General features: G+C 33.5%; 1 protein-coding gene across 4 annotated transcripts; it reads right to left on the bottom strand.

Annotated features, from left to right (window-relative positions):
• Window positions 1-5,995: 5,995 nt before the first annotated feature.
• Window positions 5,996-11,290, bottom strand: LOC110651822 (coiled-coil domain-containing protein SCD2). 4 transcript variants are annotated; one of them, XM_058146967.1, is made up of 18 exons: window positions 10,720-11,290; window positions 10,427-10,599; window positions 10,207-10,282; window positions 10,037-10,078; window positions 9,888-9,950; window positions 9,568-9,617; window positions 9,453-9,480; window positions 9,308-9,379; window positions 9,073-9,183; window positions 8,929-8,989; window positions 8,137-8,253; window positions 7,861-7,985; window positions 7,583-7,652; window positions 7,349-7,390; window positions 7,142-7,182; window positions 6,685-6,811; window positions 6,431-6,614; window positions 5,996-6,348 (listed from the first exon to the last, which is right to left on the bottom strand). In XM_058146967.1, exons 1-17 carry the CDS (start codon window positions 11,095-11,097, stop codon window positions 6,478-6,480), a joined length of 1,713 nt encoding a protein of 570 aa, XP_058002950.1. In that variant the 5' UTR covers window positions 11,098-11,290; the 3' UTR covers window positions 5,996-6,348; window positions 6,431-6,477. The 4 variants fall into 4 exon arrangements, with proteins under 4 accessions (XP_058002950.1, XP_058002952.1, XP_058002949.1 ...); XM_058146969.1 differs by having other exon boundaries at window positions 7,861-7,982; window positions 10,720-11,289; XM_058146966.1 differs by having other exon boundaries at window positions 5,996-6,614.
• Window positions 11,291-12,006: the final 716 nt, after the last annotated feature.

The raw sequence follows: 12,006 nt of genomic DNA, 5'->3' as shown, positions 1-12,006 counted from the left end.
TATATATATATATATGAGGGCAGGGCCAAAAAGCAAGACCTGCAGCGCGTGCTAAGTCCCATGTAGACCTGCATGAAAGAGACCTGCAATGGGATGCATTTTTACTGGTGACAATTCAGTTCTTTTGGTTTCTAAATAAATCAACCTCAATTAATTTAAAAAAAAAATGAAGATGAAAGAAAATGAATTTAGATCATCCAAAAAAAAAACTGAATTAATATTAATAATATGTATTTAGACCAAAAACTTCCAACGGCAGCATTTGGAGAAATGGCAAAAGCGAGGCTGTTTTGGTTGTCTTTACAGCCCCCTGGCCCTACTCCCAGTTAAGGGCTCCACATAGAAAGCTGCTTTTGGGGGGTTTGATCTCTGTTACTTACTATTCGTTTTCTCACAAAATTTTCAAACCCCAACAACTCGCAACTAACCACCTATTTATAAGTGATCATTATGCTCTTCCTTTAACTTTTGGGTTAGTTGAAGAAGATAAATATAACAAGGATTCAAGAGGCTTCAGCTGACATGGAGAATCCGAAGACTGAACAGTAACATCACAAACCCACTTTCATCATAATATTTATATATTTTGTGATAGAGACGTAACTACTTATCCATACACATCAGCCCTTCCAATAAGATTATTTGTTGAATATTTATAATGTGAATCATAATTTTAGATTTTAAAGGTATACCTTTTTTTTTCGAAAATATTTTAAAATTTAAAAAAATTAATAATATTTTAGAAGTATAAAAAAATTAATTAACTAATTAAAAATTCGATCAATTTAATTAATTAAATAAAGATTGTGAGGTATCCGGATGAAATATGAGTGAAAGTAAATTGGGAAAAAATAACTCGGGCGTAAAGCTGGCCATTAGTGTTGGTTATAAGGAATGGAACAGTTCTTTCTTTTTTTTTTTTTTGAAGCTTTGCCTACCATTTCCACCACAAGATAGACGTCTTAATAATAAGTATGTGTAGGAGATAGTTTTCTTCCTGGATATAGCCCTAAGCCCAAAAGAAAATGGCTGGACTTTCGGTATTAGTAATAGGATTTGAGCTTTCGTTGAAAAGTGTGGCCACTGGCGAGCGGATACTAGCGAGAGAAAATGAAAGAAAAGCATTTGACTACTGTGTTGTGCATGTTTCCTTCCCCCTTACCACATGTGAAAGGAAAATCGAATGCAGAGCCCAGAGACATGGCGGGCAGGAAAATCGAATGCAAAGCCCAGAGACATGGCGGGCAAGGACAAAGACAAAGACGTAGACATTGATAGAAAGTCCCATTTATTTAGGGTAGGCTTACAGGTTTAAGAGAGCAGCCGACGATGAAGGGTTCAATGTCGCATGGTACGTATATAGCCACAATCCTCAAGCCACCCTATTCTTACAGGACCGCCTCCACCAAACGAAAATTCAAGGCCTTGTTCCAGTACCATAACTTGGTTTCCGATAATGATGAGAATGGGCTATTGACCAAGTAAGTCAATGCTTCTGTCATAAGGCCTCTGCCTCGGCCTCCTCCTCCTCCTCCATGCATTGGTCATCAGTTTGAACCACACAACGTTGTTGACGCCTTCGATCGTGATGCTTGGTGCAAAGCAGCTATCGCTAAAGTTCAATCTTTGGAGGACAAGAGTAACTCCAAGAGGTACACTGTGATCTTTGAAATGTACATTTTATTTTATTTTATTTTATTTCAATTTCATGTTAGTTCTGCTTCTACTTTTGCATGTTTTATTATGAAGTACTTGGTTCAATTTTTGTGCCCCCACAAAGAATTTATTTGGATAATATGGAATCAAATTAAAAGTATATTTTCTTCACAGCTCATGCTCTTAATCGGGTCTATTGTTTTCAGTCTATTACTTTGCATCGTTTAATAAATTTGATCATGCTAATTTAGTCTTTGCGGCTTCCGAGCATTATGCTGCGGTGAGTTTCTTTGACTAATTTAAGGATGATGTCAGCCTACAACACACGAATATACTTAAAACCTTAATATCTATTGAAGTTAGTTCCTAAAATCTCGGATTGTTTGGTTGTGATTGGCTCCTAGAATATCGGATTCTTTAGTTGTGATCTCAATATTCTCAGCGAATATATCCATTAACTGTTTGCTTATTTCTTACTGATTAGTTATTTAGTTAAGCTATTCAAATTTTTAAGCTAAATCTGGTCATTGTTTGGATGGTCGTTGCTCGTCCAGAAACTAAGCCATCTAATGCTCGGATCCCTCGATCGAGCGTCCAAGCCATCTAACACTCGGGTCTCTCGGTTGAGCGTTTGAGCATCTTGACCTCTTGATTTCCTTAACCTTCTGACCATGCTTCTTAACTCTTTGACCGAGCCATTTGAACATTTGACTTAATCAAGCCATTTGATCATTTAACTCGATTTTATAGTTAGGCTATATCAGATATAGATTGTGACTACTAAATCTCTGTTGGTCAGTCTCTGATAGAGCACATGTGCCTTGTATCTGTGTACATACGTTGATTAGGACCATTGATCCATAGGTTTGATATTCCCTTCACTTTCTTTCTCCCGTTATAGAGCACAATTGAAGATTAAGAGTGTGGTTGTCTTATACTAACTTATAAACTCTAAAAATATATTGACCTATTTATAATAATTTTTAGGCTTATAAGTTGAGCTTATATAAGCTAAAAACCATGCCTTTTCATTTTAATGCTTATAAGCCCTATATTTATAAGTTAGTTTGATCAAATATTTTATAATATTATTTTCATTTAATTTTTAAAATTTTATCATAAATCTCATTTAATATCCTTTTTAGTTATATTTTAATAATAAATGATCTTATAATCTATTTTTTACCAAACATATTAACTGTTTATCAATCACTTATAAGCATTTTAACCAAACACATAACTATTTAAAATTTTAAATTTATAAGTTTAAATTAGCTATAAGCAGTAAGTGGTTAGAAGCATTTTGGTCATGCTTATGAAAATTAACTAATAAAGAACTAATGCTTATAAGCTAATTTAAACTTATAAGTATTTAAATTTTAAGCAGTTACATGTTTGATCAAAGTACTTCTAAGTGATTGATGAGCAGTTGATGTATTTGATTAAAAAAAAAAGTTATGGGGACATTTATTATTAAAATGACTAAAAAGATATTAAATGAGATTTATGGTGAAATTTTAAAAATTAAATTAGAATAATATGATAAAATATTTGGTCAAATTAACTTATAAACATCAAAATAAAAAAAATGGTTTTCAGCTTATTTTATTTAGCTTATAAACCTAAAAAAATATTATAAACAAATAGGTAAATTTATTTTTAGAGTTTATGAACTAATCAATCAACTTATAAACTAAGCAAAACACCCTCTAAGGTCTCTTCTAATATCCTTGCCTTAGCCATGAGACGTAGGTTTTTTTTAAGAATTTATCCATAACAAGGGTTTTATGTGTTTTGCATCATATTCATGAAAATATACCTAATATTGATGGCTAATTTTTACTTGTTGCCTCTCAACTTTGGAGTTTATTATACTTTCGTCCCCATCTTTACTTTGTTACCAAACAAACAATTTCTCGGTTTAAATTCTACTAATATTGGATTAATTGCATTTTCCTATTATTTTATTGGTTTTTTGTTGCACTTTAAAATTTAAAATAATAAATCTTCCCACTACGTTCATGTAACACTTGCAAGTTAAATGCCAAATTGTAAATTTAACATTCTAGTGTGAGACAATATGTAAAAATGTCACCCATCTCCCTAGTTGGTCTTCTTTCATCTTTAAGGTGTAAGAAGTGAAGAGGCATCGGGTTCGAGTTTCGTCAATTAGCTATTCTAAGATAATTGACCTTTATGGTGAAAAGGGAGATGACTATCTTGTTAGTAATATACCCTAGAATATATCATGAAATTATATCTTGTAAACATTTATTCCCTTTTGACGGCATATTTCTTTTTCTTTTAAATTTAAATAGTTTAAATTTAATTGAAAATGTCCTCTAACAACTTGCTAGATGTTTCATTTTTAGGGTGTTAAGAATATAAGTAACGAAACATTCTAATACAAGTGTTATAAATTTAGGTTCACAATCTAAGATATCTCATTGGACATAATTTATCCGCATAAATTGTCACTATTATTTGTATCCATGGATTAGTATGAGATACTAATGGGATAAAATGGCGAGTTTCATGCTATATGACAAACATGGTGGGCACTTATAAGATAAGTAGGCTGAACTAGTGACACAAATATGACATGTATATGGAGTTTACTCTTGTCAATCCATTATCATATAAATCATAATAATACATATAATCCATTGAACTGAAATAACACAGTTATCTTGTATATAGGTGATTTAAGTTTGACACTGCTTTCATGCTTGTAGTAGGTATGAGTATATGGGTATGTGTTGACTCCGACTAGCTATATATGAAGATAGGTATTAGTCAAGATAGAGTCCGTTACCCTAAGTAAATAAGGATAAAATCTTATATTCATTTAAATTATTCTTGATAAGTCAAGTTCCTGACCATGACAAATAGACTTAGTCAAAAAAAAGTTTCTGACTAGAAAGTCTTATTAATCAAGAATTAGAATTAAAATGAGGACATATGATTCAAAGTAATAAAATTAGTACATGGTATGTATGATCAAGGTTCATTAATTAGGTAATAATTCATAACTAATTGGGTATTCATAATACAATATGCTAGATATCAACCATGATTTATGAAAACTTAAATAAATAAAAAAATTCATTTTGAGTTTGGAATAGCTCCAATAATATTAATGAGTTAATATTATTCTCATTGCCAATTAGTAATAAACCTAGTAAGTCACACACATAAAAGCAATATGACCAAAACAAAATTAATTTGATTAATTAATTAAATAGTTTAATTAATTAATTGAATTAATATATTTAGTTTGCAAGTAGATTACAAAGTCCCTAGTATTACTTGAAACTAAATTTATTTATAGAAGTAATCAAGTTAATATTTAAATTATTTAAATATAAACTTAATTAATTAAGCATAAGGAAAGAAATTAATTTTTATTAATTTGGGAAATTAATCTTGGTCAATTTGACTTGGTCAATTTAACTAGTTTGACTTGATCAAAGGAGAAAGAAAGTATATGATTAATTAGTATTTTGAATACTAATTAAATTAAAATTTTAATTTCTTAATTATATCAAATTGACGGGTGGTCTAATGGAGATTAAAAAACACATTTAGTTAAAAAATCAAATGTGAACACTTTTAAATTAGAAATAGATAATAATTAAAAAAAATTAGATATTTAAGAGATAAAGAATAGAGAAAGTGATTATCTTCTTTTTTTCTCATGTTGGCCGAAACTTGCTCTCTCGCCATAGCCAAATTCTTTCTTTCATTTCTTGCTTGATTCAAGAGGAATTAAGTGTTAAAATTCTTGAATTCAAAGTTGAGAAAGTGTTTCTCACTCTTCCATAGAATCAAAACTAAGAAAAACCTAAACTATACCTTGCCTCCATTCTTGGCTGAATCAAATGAAGATTAAGGAAGGGGTTCTTGGTTCTTCAAAGGGTGCTTTGATCACTTGCTTGTGTGGACAAACTAAAGGGCCAACAATTAGTGATCTCCACTCTCCGAATTAGGTGTTTTGATATAATTCTATTCTTAAGGATAAAAATCCCTAATCTTTAACTTATTAAATTTAAGATTTTTATTTCTTAATGGCATCTAAATATGTTGGCAATTAAGAAATAATTTGTTATAAACAAATTATATAATTTTACAACAATATAAATAGTTTGTATGTTACATGACACCCTAGATATGAAAAATTTTAAAATTACTGACTGTGCACCCTTAAGTGCTAACTTTGCATTCTTAAGTGCTAACTTTGCACACTTAGGTCCATTAATTGTTATTCAATCCATTAGGCCTCCACTGAATCCAGAAAAAAATGGCCACCATCTCCTATCCAATTAGTATCTGATTGATATGACATAACATAATTAAGACTTGATAATACAATCGCTGAGGACGTAATTACAATTTGAATTATAGGCTAGAAATTGTCATCTGACTTTTGCTAGAATTAACATTTGCGTGTATTGCAAAATGTATCTGCGCTTTTAACCTGATACAGCATCGTACCCATGTTAAGTGAAGCGCTCAAGTCAAAATCCCAAGAGCCTGATCACTCTGTGCAGGAAACAGATGAACCAAAAAGGTTGTCAAATACCATGAAAGCTTGCTAGACGGCTACGCCACAATCCATTAGGCCACATCTTCACTCGTGATTTCCTACAACACGTTTGTTCAAGCTCCTTGGGCCTCAGACTCCTTATTTGTCTGCCACAGGGAAGAAGCCTACTTGGTTAATGTGCCAGTGTTGTGGACTAGAAAACCAAGGCTCATTAATATGATATGTTACCACAAACACGAGGAAAAACGCAAAACAAGAAGATAGACAAATTTCCATCAAGCAGAATCCTTAAATAATCCTGCAGATTTCTGTGTTATGTTAGCGGAAGAATCCTGATCACTTTCCTTGCGAGATGCTTCCCACAGTAGACGCTCTATCCCCAGCTTCCTGAGCTCCATCAGGCCTTGCTCAACTGAACACCAAACACCCAAGCGTGACATGCAGAAACAAATAAGGTCACCACTAAAAATAGAGCAGCTTACCATCAACAGCATCATGTGAACTTGGTGAGTGCCCACGGCGGTTAATCCAAAACTGAAGCCGCTCTCTGGCAATATCCTCTTTTATACCATTGTCTTTGGCTCTGCTCCAAATATATGTAAGCCATGCCTGTGTGAATGCATTGTATTGTATAATTAGATCTAGCATGCCATCAACATCTGTTCTTTGCGTAGCATCGGTTGTAGCTGTACAAATGCAAAGATAGTAATGCCAAAGAGAAAGGGTTATCGAAATAACTGTGCACACCATTTCTTCACTGAGAACCCTTACACCATGTGCGCTATTCATTGTAAGTATCTTGAAGGAGGTAAAGGAAGTAAGGATGAAAACAATAATTCCAATAGTGGGGCAGGTTCATCCATCAAAAAGGAAATATCATAAAAATGCTAGAAAATAAATGAAATAAGAACAAGGGTGATTAAGAAGACCTTCCCTTACCTCCTTGAAAAGTACATCTTCAGATTCCTCGGGACTTAATTCTGCGAGAGAAAAGATGGATTGGAATTGTAATCAAAGCATAATGGTGAAAACATTAGCTATCAACTTTATTTGACACTAAGATAATAGGTTGTACAACTATTCATTTCAGCAGATAGTAAATGATTCTAATTGCAAAATGCATTGAGTAGCACAAATATGACTTACCAACTGCGTCCATATATTTTGGATCACCTGGTGATTTGATATCTGAGAGAAACAGTAAGCAAAGTACACAGTCAGAACACATCAGTAAAGCAGACATCTATATGTTTAAATGTGGCGTATGGTAACAGAGCAAGCTAAATGAATGAAATCTAACAAAGAAGAAACATACAGAGGAAATGAACCAACTAGAGTTCGAATCATTAGAGAATGAAGTCAAGCATGTTGAGTTTATACCTGAGATGAGTAATCGAGCAGAATTTGCACATCGTTGTTGAGCCAGTGCAAGCACAATAGCATCCTCAACCTTGAATGTTTCCAACACAATATTACAGATATAGTGGCAATTTTCAATAAATGAGACCCTAAAGCATGTAAATATAACTGCTAATTCAAGAAGGTTGAGAACAAGAGGAAAAGAAGCTGCAGTACTTGTGCGTTACAAAGGAATTCTATGTTTAATAAAAGATGGAACCAAACGTTTAGAAAACAAGCAGTGTAATAGAAAAGAAAACCTTCAAAGAAGCAAGCTCCTTCAACCCCATTTCAACTGAAAGCATACTCTCAATGTTCCCTTCTCCAGTTAGATCACTAAGGTCCTGAGCAAGTTTGCTTCTCTTTTCATTGTCACCATCACCTGCTAAAGTGACAAGTATTAAAGCCTGAAAGAAATTATTGAGATAAACAACACAAGGCACAATACCTTTGAATCTATTGAAAAAAGATATCTAATAACGCTGTCAGTGATAGGACAAAACGCAATAAATGCAATATGAATTAGCAGCCACAACCTTTTTCCCAACATTCCTCTTTTGCCTTTTGTCCAGCAGAAACAACAACCTCAAATGGAAGAGGTGCTAAGGATGACCAATATTCATGTTTTGACACAGCAACATCTGCACAGATGCCTAAACAAGAACAGAAAAAAATGTCACTGGAGGATATACCACTGTGATTCTATGTAGGATAATCTACATGTAATGGCAAGCTAATAAAATATAGACACACATACATATATCTGTGGGTTCCATAAAATAATAATTACCTAATAGTGGGTCCCATAAAACAATAACTACTGAGCAGTTTTTAAAAAAAAAAAAAAAAAATCTTGATAAATCTATTAGCATATGTTTCTATTTTTAATTGGCTAGCAATTCCACGTAGATTGATTACATGGAATAACTGCTTTAGTATATAATTTCTCAAAATCCAGAGATAAGTAGAAAATAAAGTCAGCTGATGCACACGTCGTGCCAGTTCAGAGGCAGAATAATCAAACTACATACCATCTTCAAATCCCATGTGAATATTTTAAAATTTAATATTAGAATATTATAAGTAATTTCATATCAGAAATCCATATAAGGACAAAATAGTACTGCCATTATAAGTTTAGAGGTGAATGATTTCAAATGGTATTCTCCAATTTCATCCATATCAAGAAGTCATACCCAGAAAAATATGAAGAATAGGCTTCGTTATGTTTCCTCATAATACATGGAGAACAAACGGAACCAATCAAAATTTGAAAATGGAAAGACAATTCCAATGATATATTAAAACATATCATGACCAGAAGGTACCATATTTTGCAGCTAAGCCCCAGTAGCGAGCAAGCCAACACCTCTTAAGAACAACTTCTTCCTGAAAGGCAAATACAGTCAACAACTAGTTCTCAAAAGATTATAACAGATTAACAGGCCACTTGCGACTAATTAAGTACAGACCATTTCTTTCTGAGTCAATATCATCCTTTGTGTCATTGAGCAAAGGGCTCTCACTTCAGATTCAGCACCATGAAGCTGTTGCACGGCAACTGTAGCCTCCTCTTTTGCATTCTTATTTGAGAAAGAAATTCAAGCACACATTAGTAACGGTTCAAGGATCTTAAAAAAACAGCTAATCTAGCAGTGGATGGAAACATAACAGAGAAACTCAAGCATCACATGGAAGCATACTTACCTCCACTTCAGATCGAATAGATGCAATTTCCTTATCCACCACATTATTTTGTCTTGCATCCTTGAGTGCAGCCTGAAGAAATTAAAATGAAATTAGTGAGCTAGCATAAATTCTTAACTATAAAATACTCAACTATCCCCATTACCTCTCTTTGACGCAATGCAGCTTCCTTCCTGCAGACAGAAGTGCAACACCTCATAACAAAACCATTAAGAAGAAAAATGGATAACCATCAAACTAAAGCTGTAAGAACATCTTACCTGCTCAACAATTTAGCTTCCAAAGATACTCCTTCACCAAGAGCAGCAACCTAAAGATCCATAACAAGCAGTAAAGGGCATATGCCAGTGAAATCATGAGTTTGGGGTGGGAAGAAGGTTACTATGAGTCATTCAATAATTACACCTGAGATTAGTTATACAAGGAAAAGCCACTGTACAAATGAACAAACAAATTTGGAAGAAAATTTCCAACTTTATATTGGGTTTAGCATTCTGTATTCCTGATGATAATTCAACAACAATACAGCCAACTTGCTGATTAAAAACGTTGCCTACCAATGCAGGAAAAAAGCAATCACCTGTTTTTCAAGCTCTCTAACTCTGGCCTCTGCTTCCTTGCATCTCTCTTCCTCAACTCTGAGCTGCAAAGTGAATTCGGGTCTCGTTGCACTAAATTAAGTGAATGAAAAAATACTCTTAGCAATGGAAAAGAACAACATTACCACACCTTCTCAAGGATGTTCACGTTCTCTTCTTGTAGCATATCAAGCTGCAAAAATAAGCCAAACCTTCATTATCGTGAAAACAAGGAGATCCATTTTATATCTCTGAGTAGAATAGACACATTTATAGTCATACCCAACATTGACAGAACCTAACGAGTATTTATTAGCATACCTCGTCACGAAGTGCAGAAGCCTCGCGCTGATCTCCTGTATCTTTAGAGTTTAGGCGTCCCACGTCAGATATGAATCTGCAATCATGGCAATTTACATCTTTAAGTTGTTGAATCACTAATCAATGCAAAACTTTCCAAATAGTCTAACAGAATAAGCAGAAGAAGATAGAAGTGTAGTTCTTCGCAATGCCACAAAAGGTAATTCCTCTAAGGCGCTACCTTTTACCGTCTCTCTGCCCGTTTCTAGGAGGCTCCACTGGTGGTAAAGAAACCAAAGTCTTCAGTGATCCTTTGCTAGGAGGCACTGGCGATGCTGCTCGAAGGGACATTGAGGGCCTTCCGGCTGATGTTGAACGAACCGATGGAGTTTCCTCTCCCATGTTCCAAGCTAACTAAATTCAAATACAAGAAATTCCGATTAGCATTTCTTCTTCCCATCCAACCATTCACTAAAAATGTAGAAAAAAATAAAATAAAATAAAATAGAAACGGCAAAAGGTAAAGGAACATACGGCAGGTGAAGGAGATCTAGTGATCCTGCTAGATGGAACCGCAGGTTTATTACTATTACTTGCAGCACCAGAGTTAAGATTCCTAGAAAGTGAGATAGGCGGAGGTGCACTGTATCTAAAGCCTAGATCGTCATCTTCGTCCTCGTCATCGTCAGTCGTTTGAGAAGCCATGACCTGAGCCAGCCGCTGAGCAGCTGCTTTGGCAGCGAAATTCTGGTTTCTCTTGATGGTGGAAAGTCCCGTAACAGAAGAGGATCGCGAATGGTGGTGATGTCCAAGCGACATTGACGCAGGAGTTGACGAGCCAGTGCCGGAGGTACCAGAGTCGCTGCTCCATTGGCGCGGGTAGACGGGGCCGTCGGTTCTGTTCCGGTCCATTAAAAGAGTAAAGCGATGATCAGTGAGCGAGGGAAATGAGTGCTGTCTGAAAATTGTGGAACGCCTAGATCTGCGTGCAATAAATGAGAAAGAAAAGGAAACGACGCTGGAGAGACGAGTGGCAACGCGTCGGTCTCAGTCTTAACTCCAAGTAACTATCCACAGTCGAGAAACAGCCGTTGGAAGATATTTTCTCACGCCACAATTTTTCCTATTTTAAAGTAAATTAATTTTTTTTTTATTTTTCTTATTTAATTTCTTCTTAATTTCTTTACACAGTTAAGATCCTGAAGGAAAAGCATTTTAACATTTTTCAGCCATAAAAATTAATAAAAAAAATGTTTATATTAAATTTATCAGTGTACATATTAAGTATGGCTAATCACACTATTTTTCTCATTTTTATTTAGTGTGGCAAAATTGTAAAGAACATACTATTTGCTTTTCTTAGATAAAATTATTTTTAGTCATGAATTAGTAAAATTACCCTTTTTTTCCCTTTTTTTTTGGGTAAATTTTTATTATCTATCTCTAAATTTTATCTCATATTTTACTTTTATTTTTTAATTTTAATTTATTATTAAAAAATTTATAAATTTTAATTTTGATTCATAAAAAAATTCTTCTACTCTATACTAATGGGTTTTTATATTAAAAAGAATATAATTAACTTTTTATTTATTTTTTTACAATGCACTCAAAAAAAATAACTATTTTAAACACTATTTAAATTTATCACATGAAAATTAATATTATCATAATGATCTTTCTTGAAAAGGAAAAAAAATTTACCCTTCATAAAAAAATTTTGAAAATCTGTTATATTTACTTAGAGAGAGTTTTGAAATTAAAAAATTTTTTGAGTAATAAATTAAAATTAAAAGATAACAGCAAAATATAAAGCAAACT

Source organism: Hevea brasiliensis, chromosome 5 (assembly GCF_030052815.1).
Source record: "Hevea brasiliensis isolate MT/VB/25A 57/8 chromosome 5, ASM3005281v1, whole genome shotgun sequence".
NCBI lineage: Eukaryota > Viridiplantae > Streptophyta > Magnoliopsida > Malpighiales > Euphorbiaceae > Hevea > Hevea brasiliensis.
This window is presented reverse-complemented; position numbering and strand designations above follow the sequence as displayed.